This window comes from Stegastes partitus, unplaced genomic scaffold, assembly GCF_000690725.1.
Source record: "Stegastes partitus isolate 25-593 unplaced genomic scaffold, Stegastes_partitus-1.0.2 Scaffold478, whole genome shotgun sequence".
Lineage (NCBI taxonomy): Eukaryota > Metazoa > Chordata > Actinopteri > Pomacentridae > Stegastes > Stegastes partitus.
The window spans coordinates 146,079-162,462 of NW_007578209.1; the positions used below are offsets into that span (position 1 = coordinate 146,079).

The window sequence follows — 16,384 nt, forward strand, 5'->3', positions numbered from 1 at the left end:
GGAGAGAAATGGAAAATGAGCTAAGAAATACTTTGTGGAGCAGATCGGAGGAGAGATTATTGGGCACCTGAAACACAACAGGCACATATTTCTCCTTCAAATCTGATCAAACCTTTGACGTCAGCAGCATAACTCTATTAAACATAAATGTTAAAGTGGGACCATTACGGTGAGATTAAGCCGTCGCACTCAGTCAGAACCAAAACAAGACTCTGGCCTGCTTCTTTTTTTATTTATGAAAGCCAAACACAGTTAAATACTTAACAGCAAAAAACTCCGTTCAGGACGAATAAACAAAGTCTCTGGAAAGAACATTTTCATTTCGTGACCTCAGAACTAACAAGCTGATTGATTTTCTTCACATTCGGTGTTTACTCTCATGTTCTAGGTGCCGCCCGTGAAGCCCACAGAAGACCCGGGGCAGACGTCAGCGTGTTGTGACCCGATCGGTTTTGCTTCACTTCACTGATCAAAACAAACACTATGCTTGCAAGTCACGCATACGTTTGTGAGAACTCTGCAGGATTTCCCCGCTGCAGTTTGTTAACGGCGACACAGGATCCTGACCTGCATCGACTAACGATTATTACCACTGTCGATTGATCTGTTCTCGATTAATTTATGAGCTGTTTGGCCTCAAATCCCAGGATGACGCCTTCAAATGTCTTGTTTGGCCTGGAATCCAAAGAGTTTACTGTGACAGAAGAGTAAAAGAACCGGCAAATATTCAAATTTAAGAAGGTGCAATTGGAAATCTTTGCTTTATTTTTATAGAACATCACTCAAACTGATTATTCATTCATTAAAACAGTCGGCGATGAATGCAACAGTTGGCAACTCGTCCATCAATCATCGCAGCTCCACTAATAAATACAGATTGATCTAACTTTCTGTTGCTTTTACAGTCTTAGCTTGCACAGCCATGTAATTTAGAGAAAACAAAGGCATTCCATTGGTTTCTGTGATGTGTGTGTCACTCACAGGTATCACAAAGACGCAAGAACACCTGTTTGGTCTGCGATATTTGGCTCTTCCATAAAGAAAGTCGTAAAGCTGCGAGCTGCAGCTGCGGCAGACGCGCACCTGAACACTCCTTCCTCGCATGCAAACTGGCACCGACGCACACTCTGATGCACCAATAAAGATGAAAACAACTCATCCAGAAGCACACACACACACACACACACACACGTCTTCCTCGGACGGTGTGTGTGTGTTCACGGGACAGACGGCCGCTGAAGCCGAGGTGTCACACCGCCGTATTTATAACATCGCTGACACCCGGCAAATACCACGACACTATGTGAGTATTTACTACACCGCCCCTCTCGCATTGTCAGCAGCTCCGGCAGGCGCTGACACACACGTGAACACACACATTCATCAAACTCCGTCTTCAGCCCCACACACACACACACACACACACACACACACACTAGTTCTTCCTGTGATCTTGGAACAAACTGTCCTTTCACACGCAGATCCACATACAAACAACAAACACCAGGCGACGCTTCGTAGTTATTAGTGTGGAACCTTGTGAACTCTAAAATGCTGTCTTTAAAAAAAAAAACAATTTAAACGACACCGTTTATCAGAGCCGGAAACTATAAAAACTGAAAGAATTTTCAACTTCTCCTGTGACGCACCGTCCGGACAGCGAAGTTCAAAATCAGGAAATTTCATCTTTATTCTACATTAAAAATTTTGCCGAAAGCGAATCGTTAGCAGGAACCAGAGTCTGTAAAACACAAAAAATTCTGCAGCACTTGATGCAACTGTGAACCTGTGAGCGACTAAACTGCAACCATCACCCACATGACAAAAAATTCAAGGACTTTTCCACTGTATTCGACCAAACTGCAGGCCGTGCTCACACAGAGCACTTGTGGAAAAAGTGGGAAATCAGATTAAAAATTAAAAAAGTTAAATATCTACAGCATGTAGAGCTACCATGTTTTTTTTTCCAGTATTGGTAGGTGCTGTGGGCATTTGGAAAAACGTTGTACATATCCCATTTAATATATATATACATATAAATAATTAAAGAAAATAAACTTTTTTGATTTTTTTTAATGATTCATGGTTTTATACATGACCGAAGATATGTTTGCCTTGTTTCTATGCAGGACTTTATATTACAGTTTTAAAAGAAAGAGCTTATGGCCAGTAAAACTGTAGCAGACGGCAAAAAAAATTGGCTTATAGTAATAAGAATAGTTAAGGACAGCAGGACAAAGTTGGAATGAAGAGAGAAAACGTGGACTTGGACGTATTCTGCTCCCCGGTGTGAGTCTACCTGGCAGCTACAGCTTGATTAAAGGCCCAAAAACAGAAAACATGAAGGAAAAACGGGTGACGGCGGGGGAGAGAGGACGAAAGGAAGCAGCCAGAGAGAGAATGGACAGGAGGGGTGAGTCGGGGATGAGCTGGATCGCTTTCTTCTGCAGTGAAAAGAGGACAGAGGTAGCCACGCTTCGTTAGACGCAAACAAGAACCCTGCAGGAGAGGAGCGGCGGAGGGCAGGGTGGCGCGTGGCCATCGCACAGGAAAACAAACGTCCAGCCGTCCATTTAACCAGCAATCACATCCCGGAGCCGACATTAGCTGATGTGTGCCGCNGTGCGTGCTGGCGATAACTAGCTGAACAAAGCTAGGATTTCAAGGCTGTTGGTGCTGTTAGCCTTGGGGGCTGCCGAGGCCAGCTGGCCCCGCTCCGGTCAACAGATCTCCGTTTAGGTTCCTCACTTTCTCTCTCCAGGATAGTTTTCGCCTCTTTCATATCAGTGACACGCAGAGAACAGAAGGTTTCTACCACACACACACTCTCACCTCCTGTGAGATCAGATACACGACGTCTGCTTACAAGCGAGACGAGTCTATTATGAGACGGTCGGCAGTTTCAACATTCAGTAACAAGCTACGCACGATAAACGGTCGTTCTGCCTCCTGCTGTAAAGGAAGGAATCATTACTTCATCTGCTGATTGATACTCGAGTCTTAAAAACAGTGAAAAATGCACATAGCAAGTTCTCAGAGGCCCTAAAGACAACTAGAACCAATATGTTGACATCAGCATATATATGTTGTCAGATGTGTGTAAAAATAAAAAAGTTTTTACGGAACATAATGCAAGAAAATATGTAATATCAGCGTTGTGTGCAGCACATGTAGCAGAGTATATATCACAGACAGCGGTGCGGAGTCATGCGGTGTCTTCACTAACATTGATTAGTTTGTTAAGTTCAATTCAATTCAATTCAATTTTATTTGTATAGCACATATTTACAACAACAAGTCATCTCATAGCGCTAAGTCCATTAATGCAAAGTTAATAAAGAATGACGTCATCATTTTCTCCTTGTAATGTGTTGCTTTGTGTGTTTATCTAAAGAATATCGTCCAATACACTAATATCAACATTTTCTTACTCCTTAAAAATCTAATTAAGCATCAGCAAAAAAAAAAATACAAATCTGTTATCAAAGCTTTGACGTCAAGTTGAACGTCTACATATTTAACGTAGTGACACTGAAAAGCAGCAAATCTTCCACCAGCGAGAATTTGAGCTGCACGTCATTGTACCGTAATGTCTGGACTATAAACTTCTTTTACACTCTTTGAACGCTGCGGCTTAAACAATGACACGGCTAATTTATGGATTTTTACAAATTTGCATCGAGACCAAAGTGACATCAAGAGCGACAACGAAAGAGAGACTGAGGAAGTGACGAATGAATTCTGAGGCTGAAGAAGACGACTTCAGTGGTTTTAGTGCACAGGAGGAAGATGAAGATAGCGATCAATGACTTTTCCTGGTACCAGCCGTGTTACAGGCACTGTTTGGAAAGAAGCATTTATGCATGGTACCGGTACGTATTTAATTAAAAGTTAAAAAACATCTTTCTGTGTAAATATCTCATGTTACAACTTGGACACCTGCAGCTAAGTGTGGCCTGTATATGTACAAAACCTGTTTTCTTTTTAAAGTTAGTGGGTGTGGCTTATATTCAGGTGCCTCAATAGTCCGGAATTTACGGTAAAAGGTGGTTTTTAAATTTTCCGAGCACAAAGGCTATTAGTGGAATAAGTTAGTAAGAAGCCCTGAAATAATACGACCCAGCATCATATAAAGAACTCAATGAATTTGAAACGATATCCAAAAAGTGCAGACGTTGGCCGGATAGTTCTGGTTCATTGTCACACGGAGGACAGAGAGGGAAGGAGGAACAGATGAACGGACGGACAGGAAGAGAAGGAGATCCAGGCTCAGGTTACAGATCAAACGCTGAGCTTCAAAGAGCTNAGTCTATGGGAGCCAGGGCTTTTTGGAGCCAGCAGCTAGTGGACGTAGTGATATTGCAGGTTTTTGACACTTCCGGGTTGGCTTCATTTTTCAGGGCCGGTTGCTACGTCCATCTTTTATACAGTCTATGTTTGAATCATGTGTGTTGGAAGAGAGAAACATCTAAAACATGCAGGATTGTGGCCCTCGAGGACCAGGATTGGACACCCCTGCTCTAACTGGTCGAGCAGAAAGCTCCAGACAAGTATTTGGGAAAAGCCACCCAACATATCATGAAGGACTCACCTCTCGTAGTTCCAGCCTCTGGGCCACCGCCTCCAGACATTCCTGCCCCGTGCTCTCCACTGACAGGGTGCATTCAATCACATTGCTGTCCAGCAGGCGGATCCGCGTCACAAAGTAGTTCTTGCTCAGGACGTTGTAGCGCCGCGTGCGCCGCAGCTTCAGCCTGAAGGGCATGGCCGGCCGGAGGGAGGGTCAAGGCTCGGTCGCGGCTGAGTCGAAGGTCAAAAGTCACTTGAGAGCGAGCGAGCGAGGGAGCGGGGGCGACGGGTGGGCCGGCTCTACGACCTGGCTGCTGCCCTCCTCACTCTCGCGCGACGCCAGCCACACCACCGGGTGGAGAGATGCACCCTGGCAAGGCGCTGGCCCATTCCCAAAGTTGTCCGGAGAGGAGGGGGGACGACGACGATGAGGAGGAGCGAGAACGGGTGCTGCACGGAGAGAAGAGAAGGAAAAAACAGGGGGGTCAGTGGATGACAGCTTTGCAAACTTTTCCAGCACATGAGATTTCAGAAACCGCTGTAATCGGTGAACTCTCCTCCCTATCGCAGCCTCCCACGCCGCGTTTCCCCGTATTATCACCCTCCCATAAACAAGCAGAAACCAAAAACTAGCAGCGATAGCGGCGGTGCTCGGAGTGTCAGCAGACAGTTTTATCCTGAAGCCGGGGCAGCTGCGCTCCCTCCAGCCCCATGAGGCCCAGCGGCAGGCAGAGCTGGAGATGCTAGAGCTGTATGGATGAATGGACATCAAACAGCCGAGAGCAGACATCCATCTGAACCCGGCAGCTGGCTTTGAGGAACTAATGGAGCTTCTAAGTCTCATATCTGCCTGTGTGGGAGGCCTTTTCCTTTCCTTTTTATCCCCCACTCTCTCTCTGCTCGGTGCCAGACATGGCAGTGTGTAAGATCACACACACATGTGGTCGAGGCCCTTGTGCTTCTACACACACACACTTTTTTTTGCCGGCTACTGTCACAAAACAGAAAAGCAGAACTCGTGTTGTCGGCGAGGAACTCGTAAAACTCGTAAAACTGAAACATAACATCACGAGGAAAACGAGAAAACACACAAACAAGTTAGAGGTCTTTGGGAATCACTTTGAACACGTCTCTGGGTTCGTCACCAGCTTTCATGTCAGTAATGAGGGAAGACCTTTGATGCGACACACGTGCACGCAAACACACAAAGACAGTCGCATGTTGTGTTCACACACCTAGCATGGTCATGTAGCTGAAAGGCAAGCATGAAAAATGTGCTTTAACCCTCTGAACGTTTACGAAACCACCAGAATGGCACCAGAAGAACGAACTGTACAAGCAGAGAAAACAATCAGATTTTCAACTTCCCGACTAAACTAACCACTTGTGATGTACAGCTACATCAGAAAACGACGTCTAAAATCTAATGTTTTATTAAAATTTTAAGGACGTTAAGTCTTCGAACCCCAAAACTGACCTGCAGGTTTGAAAAGCATCTTTATTGTTTTGTTATTTCACCAAGTAAACAATTTCTCGTAGCCAGATAACGTCCAGTCAGGAAATCTGAGCTTAACATCACAATATTTTATCTACATCTATTAATTCTACACATTTTATTTCCAATTTTGCTTAAAAAATAAACCATTTGCTCTACAACATTCTGTAAACAACTAAATAATCGGTGGTACTTTGCACATTTGTGGGGCTGCGACTTCATGTGACAAAACATTTGGGACTTTTTGGTGAACTGGGCTAAAAATATATGCGGTCAAATATGTAGATAGAGCCACTTATTTTTTAGTGTTGGTAACTACTGAAGAAATTCAACTTTTGCTTTCTCTTTATTTTATCTATAAAATGCATGCTGCTATCAGTGTGTTCCCTCCACTTCCAACCATGGCGGTGCTGTTTCTATAGAGCTGGAAGAGTTTATAAGGGAGTGAAAAATGGAGCAAAAAAACAAACTGTTCCGACTTTAAAGGGTTAACCTGAGTGACTTACCCACCAGTTATGAAGGGATTTTAAATAATGCAGGTAATGTCAGTGGGGATAAATTCAAATAGCTAAAAGCAGTGTCATTTTAAGGGTGTTGTCTACTCTGTAGCCTCGTTAGACGGGAACTAGATCCCAAAACCTGACAAAAAAAAAAAGGGAAAAACTTTTGCAAGGGCGCGTTTGAGAGACAAAACAAGAATAAAATGGACGTATGAATGTCAGAGAAAGCACCCAAGCAGGAGAGCTAAAAGACCAAAACACAACACGATAATGCTCAGCAGAGGAGAAAAAAAAAAAAAAGGAGGGTAGGGAGAAGCAGAACAGGGAGAAAGGAGGAGGAGTAAAGATGGAGGGGATGTGTTGCTTCTTGTCCCGGGCTCTGGCAGTGTGCTGCTGATAGTCAGCTTGGACCCCGGCCCAGATTCCTCTCTACCCCGACTGGAAAAACAGAGCACACCTGACACAAGTATGCGCAGCACAAGGAAGGAAAGTGTACAAGTGTGCGAGACGCGAGGAAATAAGAAGACGAGAGGGGAGGCGGCGGCGGCAGCGGCGGCGGTCTTGAATGGAGCTGTTTTTGTTTGCCACAGGTTTGAATCACACTTGCTTCACGCTCGTCTTTGGTAACGGCCGTGCCCCTCTGGGAGCCGGAGCGCATTCCTTCTCAGTGAGTCCATCTGCGCAACTGTAATGTGGCATCATCGTATTCATGTGTTTTTTATTGGGCGTTCATGCCAACACACACACACACACACACACACACACACACCGGGCGAGCAAGCCGCAGCAAGTGAATAATCAGGCTACAATGAGCGAATAAATCAGCTTCGCTTCTGGATGCGCGACCGCCGTGACCCCTGCAGTCACTTGACCTGAACCGCAGACCTCCCGTCGACCCTCCCCTCCGGCTCCGGCTTTAGGGGAACTGACATCACAGGGCTGCTGGTAAAAAATAAAAAAAAAATCCCCCTCCCTCCCTTTTAAACGCCTCAAGAAATCTTCCCAAGCGACACAAGGCTGCGAGATCACCGTCAACAAGTACACAGACAAACACACAAAAGACGACGCAAATAGAGACGCATACTTTCACTGTGTAGTGTACAAACATAGACATGCATGAACAGGGCACACCGCAAACACATACACGAGATCACACACACACCCACCAGGTTCCTCAGAGGTTAGCCAAAGGACCAGACAGCCGTTGGTGCAACTCTAAACTAGTAATCAGTGGCATGGTTTGGGAGTGTGTGGTTGAGTAAAGCCAGACAGACAGACAGACAATAGTTTGGGATCAAACCCACTCCTTGATGCCAAAAACACACACACACACACACACGCTGCTTTAATGCCGCTACAGCGCTGCAGCAACATTCTCTCCTCCCGACCGTCGTGTTTATTTCCAGCGTGCAGAAACAGCATATACGTTTATGAATTTGCACGTTGTAATTTTGTGGCGCGGAGAAAACGAGAGGGAAAACTGCGGGAAGAGGCTTGTTTTTCTTTTTCAGAGTGTGGAGCTTTTGTCTAAATATACATGAAACCATCTTTTGTTGTGTTGTGTTTTTTTTTTTTTTTTCTTTCCTTCTTCTTTTACTCTCCGCCTTCCCCCCAAACAACTGATACGGCAAAGAAGCTGGAAACAAACAGCAACAGAAGACGGGTTTTTTTTTTTTAAACCACATTACCGCACAAATATAGAGCTGTTTCCAGAACTGTTTGCAGATGGGACGACGTATTTATTCCTGCAAGGATCATCATGATAAAAGATGACACAGGAGCTACCTGGTCAGTACAAAAGTAAAAGAAAGACAGACTAGAGGAGATCCGACCTCTTGGACGTGCACCTTGACAGCGTGAGTTTCCCGACGCCACCCGTGTGCTCTCTGTCAGCCTGACATCAGATTAGTGTTTATCAAGTATCTTTGTGTTTGTGTGTCAAGAAATGTCAGCGTGACACATTTAGACAAAGGCGGCTGATTGATGACGCCCGACGTGTTGTAATTCATGTAGTCAGCGATCCGAAACGGCTTTTTATTAACGCGGGGGCGTCAATCAGAGTTACCGGGAACAGGCCGACCGTCAGGCTGTGGATTTCCCCACGTGTTGAAGCGCCGTGTTTGTAATGAGACCGATAGGCAGCATTTTAAAAAGTGGAGGAGTGTGTTTTACAGATTTTCCAAAACTAAAACACAAGAGCAGCACCTTCCTCTACATGAGCTGCAAACGCCAGTAAAATGATAGTGACAGACATCTGATTAAATGCACGATAGTTTAATCGAAACATATTAGATGCAAACCACCATGAAAGCACATAGTGAACAGACCTTGAATGCATCATCTGCCTCACTCATAAACAGCCTTCCCCTGAGCTCCTTCGCTCTTTGCTGCAGGTCTCCCGAGGCATGCTAGTCTGCAGCCACCTCCAAAGCTCATCACACAGAACTCCCCACCTTCGGGTTTGAGATGGACGAACACCTGTTGAGAAGCTTTTGGCGTAACACGGTGTCGTCACCTCAAGTAACGTTGTCTTCACTTCCTCTGTCTCTGGGGCAAAATTAGGAGTAACACTGGCCACCGACGCTGGAAGAAACCTACAGAACCAGCTGCAGCCTCGGCAACACCTTTACCTTCTGGGAAACACTACAGATCCCTGTATGTCCGCACAAACTGAATGAAGAACAGCTTTTACCCCAGAGCTGTCACACTAACCAACATACTTAAGTGGCTCAGGTGGTAGAGCGGGTTGTCCTCTGACGGTAAGGTTGGCGGTTCGATCCCCCGCCCCTCCACAGTCGAAGCGTCCTTGGGCAAGACAATGAACCCGAAGTTGCTCCCAATGGCAGGCCATTGGTCACAAGTTGCCGTCATTGGTGTACGAGTGTGTGTGTGAATAAGAAACACACTGTAAAGCGCTATGAGTGCCTCTAAGGTAGAAAAGTACAATATAAGTGCAGTCCATTTATCACACTACCTCCCAGACCAATGTGACATAATTAAACATGCTGATCTACTGACTTTGCACTTTTTTTTATTCACTCTTTCACTTCTTTCTGCCCAGTACTCCTGCCTCCATCTCTCTTCAAGTGCAATAATCTATTTTGTGCAATATCCCTCCAACGATGACGCATTACTGGCTCCTAATGCTCCTTCATATATATTTCTATACATTTTAGTATCTCATTGTACTTTTACAGGAGCAATAAGGTATCTCGTGTATCTCCGTGTGTGTGTCCCTGTCCAACACAAGAAAAAAACGTACCAAGACGTTGGAATGCGGGATCTCGTCCACGCTATCATGGTGCTGTTTTGTCGCGGAGAGCTTGACAGGTGCACAGCATCAACGAAGGCGGTTGGGGTTTAGCAAACAGCCTGTTAATGCTATGTGTTAACAGCTGACAAAAGAAGGATAAAAAAATGAGCTACAAAAAACACTGTTGACACAGGTTTCCCCTTCAGGGTGCGATGCTGCTCGTTACCTCTGCACTCAGTCAGGTGCAAACAGACGCCACTTGAGAAACAATCAAATCACGACTTCATTTCAATCAACAAACATGACAAAAAGGGATAAAAAAAACCCAACTCGAATGTTGTGTTTTATGTAATTCAGGCAACATAATGCTTCTACAGGAGTTGTAAACACAAGCATCTGCTCCGAGCCGAGCCGCTCCGCTGTGCTTCAGGCCCTTTGTCGCTCCGCTCCATTCACAGCCGCACAATAGCGGGAACAAAACAGCACTTTGTCACCTACTGCTAAGACCATTAGACGCAGGCCGCCGAGAGCCGAGGAAGCAAGTGTAGCGTGCGTAACTCAATCAATCTGATCTCTGTTGCCCGTCTCTGTCTGAAATACCAACGCTGCCCACCTCCCCCCGTCCGGCTCCCCTCCTGTTACACATGAGCGCTGTAGCAAAACAAACGGGTTAAGTGCTTCACAGCTCGTAACTGCGCTTCCTCCAGCATACTCTTTTTACAATTTGGTCTACGAACCTAAACCGGGCCTGGATCAAGTGGTGGGGGGTGGGGGGTGCAAACAGGGCAGCGTTTAGAGGCTCTGTGCTCAGGATGCATGTTCTGGCAACAGAAACAGATGCAAACCAAATCTTGATTTATCAATCCAATGCAATGAGGGGCCGCAACTTATTTTAATATTTCTTCAGTTCATCAGTGAAAAACAAGCAGAATCATAATTTCCAGAACCTAAACTACTTCTGCTAGTGACTTATTTGTTTTAATATTAATCCAAAGTGCTGGTATTTTCACAACACATCGACACATTCCCACTTCACGACCCTCTGAACCTCTCACTCCACCGGCAGGTTTGACAGGCATGCTGTTGTTGTTTTCTAATCGTTATATATATACCATGTATCAGAGCCAGAAACTGTAAAAACAGGCAGAATTGTAGGATTTTTACAATTCCCGCAGCTCCTGAAGTACTCATCTGTGAGCACTCGACACATCTCATGGAAGAATTTGCCCAAAGTTAGCCGTTTGCTTGAACCTGACTCTGTAATAATCGCTGCTCCTTGGAGCAAACAGGAAGTTATTAATGACTCAGCTACGATCAGCAGTCACGTGATAAAAATGTAGGGAGCAGAGAGGGTACAAGTATGAAAACAAGTTCAAAAATACAAGTAGTACATCATCATATTTCTTTTCCCAGTATTAATAACACCTGAAAACGCTGTACAGGTTGACTCCAGGTTTTTCCATTTTTGTAGAATAAATAATCAAATAAATGCAACTTTAGTTTTTTCCTTTCTCATTATTTCTGGCATTATATCTTTGCTATACCGCACAAGAGACATTTCTGAGCTCTGTCTGCTTCTATTCGAGGTTTATATTCCTGTGAAAAATGAGCCCACAGCGAATAAAATGTGAAACTGCTTCAGGGTTCAGAGGGTCACTGAGTAATACATGTACTGCTTCAGCATATACAGCAGCATGTGTACAGTCTGTCTATTACCTGCACCTTATTTTTATTCCTTCTCTTGCTGTTGTGTTGGGTTTTTTTTAGCAGCATACTATTCTTCTATTGTTTTACGGCTGCTGCACAAGAAGAAACGTCACCACAGCTTCACTGTGCAAAACTACACCAGCAGAAAACCTCTGATGTGATCTATTATATGAGGCTAAAGTGACACCAAAGGCCACTAACCCGACTTCCATGACTGTTATAAGTGAGTTTTGTCACTTCCTGTGTCTGCCATCTGTTACCCCAAACAGATCCAAAACTAAAGAATTTGAAAATACTTTTACAGCCAGATTTGGTCCGATATTCCCAAAATCTTCTTAGGATTTGATCCCTTGGTGCCCCACTGGCTTACCGGGGAGTTCAGCAGGGAGATGTTTTGGGGGAAACACAGCTCTGGAGTCCAGACACATTCAGCCAAAGTGTGTCTGTGGAGCTGCAGCTCCTCAAAGCTGAACCTGCATCAGAAATGATCCTCTTGCTGAACAAAGACACCGACCAAACATTGCTGCTGCACTGCTTTGCTATCTGATAGAAGCATATAAAGTACAGACACATAGACTTCACGTGCACACGGCGGCTGTTCTCCCGACATACGTAAGCGACAGCAGGACTCTCTTTGTTATCCGACACTCCGGCCATGTGTGTTTCTGTGTGCGTCTGTGTTTCCACTTTCATGCTTTTAAAAAAAAGGAAAACACTTTTTAAAGGTCTGCACATAAGCATACAGCCCACAACATGTACAGTACATACTTGTGCCGCATACAGGCACAGACACATTCCTCCTGCGAAAACACACACACAAGCATATTGTCAGCGGCGCACAAACAGCAGCAGCTGCAAACAGATGGCGGAGCCGGGCCACCAGACAGTGTTTCTAACAAGCGCATCTGCTTTCTCACTTTCTAGCTCCCCCCGTTTTCTTTTTTTCTCTCTCTCTCTTTCTCCAGCAGCCTCTGAGACAAAGACACACATATAGACATGCATGGCACATTCTCTCCACTACAGGGACAAGCACACAGCGTTGGCACAGACGTGACACCCAGACGGCGAAGGAACCTCGTCTGCGGCTTCGTACGATCACACGGCTCGTCTCCATCTGCAGCCGTACGACTTGAAACCACCTGAACTGTTGAGCAAGCTGCTTTCAGGAAAGACGGGACATTACATATGTGTTCGTGTCAGCTGATGCAACAGTTCCTACATTTCCACTCGCAGACCTAAAATATTTGACCTACAATCCTCATCCAAAGACCTGCACGTACTCACTTGTGTGCATATTGCGAATTCCTTGTAGCGTCCCAAGCAGTGACTTGTACCTGTTCATATTACAGAGGAACACAGACAGTGTTTGCGCTTTCTTTTCAAGCTGCAGATAAAAACACTTAGAGCATAAAAACGCCATTTTTTTTCAACTTCTCCAGACTCACAATGAGCCTTCGGGGGGTGACTAAGCACAACAGTAAGCATGACTGATCCGCGTACAGTAAATGCACTCTGTGTCACCTTATTCAGCAGAAATCTGTGCGTCTCCCAGTTTTTTCTCATCAATTGCTGAACACAAATATCTATTAAATTAACAAAACAGTTCTTATCGTTTTCCTTTTGCGCTGGATACAATCTGTTTCGGGGGCCGACTGAAACCCCTCTAAGCTCTGATTAAACTCCTTTGCAGACACGAACAGCTGCAGACAGCTGCAGACGCCACACACGTGTAGTTTTTCTTAAAATACGACTTTCTAATCTGCTTGCAGGACTCCATTCTATACGCGCGCAATCACCGAACAGAGCATCCACACAAGCACAAATGTTGGACGTTCTCGTGCTCTCTGATAGATGATGAAACTAACATCACGCTGACCCCAGAGGACCCTCATATCAACACCTGCCTTAGATCCTTGATGACTATAGACAAGAGCAGGAGACATAAGAATGTGCAGGAACAACTGTCACAACAGATAAAATCCCTAAAAATCTGCTAAATCTACAAGTACTGGTCATTGCACAGAGTACAGGAAATGTTTTCTTAGCCGACTACATATTTAGGAGCATTCACAAGAGATCACACGTGGTGCAGAAATTTAAAAAAAAGAGAGACATAATGTTGGATTGTGGATTGCCAACTGCAAATTATTATAAAACACGCAGCAACAACTGAGGCTGCAGTTCCTCAAATGGCCACTTGAGCTGGTTCCAGTGCTGGTTGGAGCCAGTACCTGACTTAGCACCAGTTCTTTGTGTTTCCACCACCTAAGCACCGGCTCCAGGTTCTCAAAACTGGTGCCTAGCAAGCACCAACTCGTTGCTAGGAGCTAAGAACCGAGTAGGTCAAGAGCTGGAGGCGGGGTTATCGTGACCAACGAGACACACAAGCGGTGACTTGTGTCATTTTTCGCCAGGACGTCTCTGGTCCAATCACAGATGCATTGGAATGACTTCCAGGACACAAGGAAGTTTGTGCAAAACCAGGAAGTCTTGCACAAACTGTTGCGCGCTGAGAGCCGGTCCAACTGTGTCCCACCAGCAGCACCACAGTGGTGGAAAACAGTACTTTTATTACTTCGGTGTACTGCGGTATTTAGCTTAGAAATGAGGTCCTCTCATGAAAAGCGGAACGCACCTACATGCTGTTTATTCTGCTCATAGAAAAGATCACATGAGAAAAAATCACTGGGTTTCATCTTGGACAAATCTGACATTAGAACGCCCTGGTTTACTCTCTATAAAGTCATCTTTGATCGCACACCAGTCTGAGCACCGCGGCCACCAACAGCAGCGAGCTATCGATAAGAAAATGTTCAGCTAGTCATATGTTTTGCTTGTGACAAGGTGGGAGGTGTGACCAAAGTTGGTCGCATCGATAAAGAAAAAGTCAGTCTGGAGTCCTGTGTGGACTTCTGTGTGGCGCGAGCGTTGGTCGGTAAACGGCTACGTATGCAGTGACGTATGGTTCTAACTTGGCTCCTCGCTGATGGAAAAGCAAGCGGTTCTTAGGAGGTGCCAGGTTGGAACCAATTAAGCACCGGTCCTAGCACCAGCAACAGACTAGCACCTGGTTCTTCTTGGTGGAAAAGGGGTAGCAGACTCCCATGTTAGCACGTCTACCTTTGCAGCAGAAATAAACATCTCTACCGCCGGTTACACAAACCTGTTTTGTCTCTATAACAAATGTTCCTGTTCAGGACATCTGTACACGTGTAAATGTTCATATAGCTTAGCAGTTTATATTAAGGCTTGAACGTTTGCATAATTCAGGGCGCTGTGACTGACGGGTGGGTTTTGCACGGCCCACCTGAGCTCCACTCCTGCGTCACCTCTTTGCTCATCATTGTTGGATTCTCCAAACCCGAGTCAGGTACGGCCAAGATGGCGACTACGGTCGACTATAACAGAGGAGGAATGCCCAGCGCTTCAGGTTGGCACGGCCGCCTAAACACTGTCACCAGAACACGAGGAGGGGGAGCATCAAAGCGGGAAACTTTACACTGGCCAGATACTGATTTTCCAAACCAGCGATGACGCAGCTCAGCCGACTCATCCCATGGCAGCGACACCGAGCTGGGGGGGGGGGCTGATGTCATGAAAGCAGACACTTTGGAGATATGACTGAGAGGCACAGAGGGGGGTTTGCATTGTGTGCATACATGTGTGATTGTGTGTCCTCCAAATGCATACAAAGCGTTCTTGATTCCCAGCACCTGAATGGGAAAATAAAGGCTTTAGATAAGCGGGAACACGGAGCAGAAAGGGAAGAGGAGATGTGACACTGGTTGATTCTCCGGCTCTTATCATGTTGGTACAGTTGGTCGGGGGGGGGTTGGAGGGGAGGCGTGAGTAAACATGGAGGGTGAGACTGATAGCGGCGGCTCTCTCCACATCAACAACACAAAACACGGGACCATCAATCGTCAGCCGCCGAATCCGCCGCTGCCAAACCGCGGCGCTCTTCACATTTTCCATACCCCACCAGCACCCCCCTCCTGGGAACCACATCACACTCGCACACACAAACACAGCTACACACACACACACACATATGCTCCAAACACCAAGAAGCCACTCGGTATTTTCTCACAGCTGAGCCCTGAAGGCACTAACAGGGACGTCAACAGCGCTGAGTTTACAAGGCTGTGAAAGCAGCAGCGCTTTGGTTTTCGCTACTGTTTACATCCGGCTGTATCTAATACCCACAAAAGGCCGCGAGGCAGGGAAAAGTCACACATTTTAAACGGGAGATCAAATGGAAAAGTTCGCCGCTTGACGCTCACAGACAAACGTCCTCGTAAAAAGATTCGGGCCCATGTGTGGTGGTGGTGGTGGTGGTGGTGAGGGGGCGCATCATGGGAAGAGTCACATGTTTTCTAAATTGTGGGCCGATCGGAGGGACAAGAGTCGGAGGGAGGGGCCGGCGGTGATTGACAGCTCACACGAAACACCTGGTGGAGTGTGGGAGAGTTGGGCAGGTCGCAGCACGCCGTCGGCTCTGTTGTTGTGCGCAGGGCCGCCACAGAGCACGGCACTTACACAGCAATCCTCTGACAAAAGCATCTCTGCAAGACCGAATGCACGAGATACAGTCTGCGTATTAATACTTTGAATTATCAAAGCTGGCTTAGCTAGGAATGTAGGGATGGCTGCTTCCCTGAGCCTGGTTTAGTCGTATTACCAAACGCAGCGCTCTTGTTTCTCAAATGTAAAACTCACTGGGGTTGTTTTTCAGCAACACAAAAGCCGCAAACAGAATTTTCTTAATGCCACTGACAAGGAAACGGTCTTGAATGTGAATCGTCTGCATCAGGATCAAACATGTTCCTGTGTAGAAGCTCGGTACCGGGACTGATTGGA

The 16,384-nt window shown here is 45.9% G+C and overlaps 1 protein-coding gene across 1 annotated transcript in view; it reads right to left on the minus strand.

Annotated features, from left to right (window-relative positions):
- Nucleotides 1-16,384, minus strand: part of LOC103360998 (protein tyrosine phosphatase non-receptor type 14) — a 56,203-nt gene that overhangs the window by 36,531 nt on the left and 3,288 nt on the right. The window contains exon 2 of the mRNA XM_008286966.1: nt 4,592-5,019. Coding sequence (XP_008285188.1) covers nt 4,592-4,765 — 174 coding nt within the window. The 5' untranslated portion in view covers nt 4,766-5,019. The remainder of the gene's footprint in view (nt 1-4,591; nt 5,020-16,384) is intronic.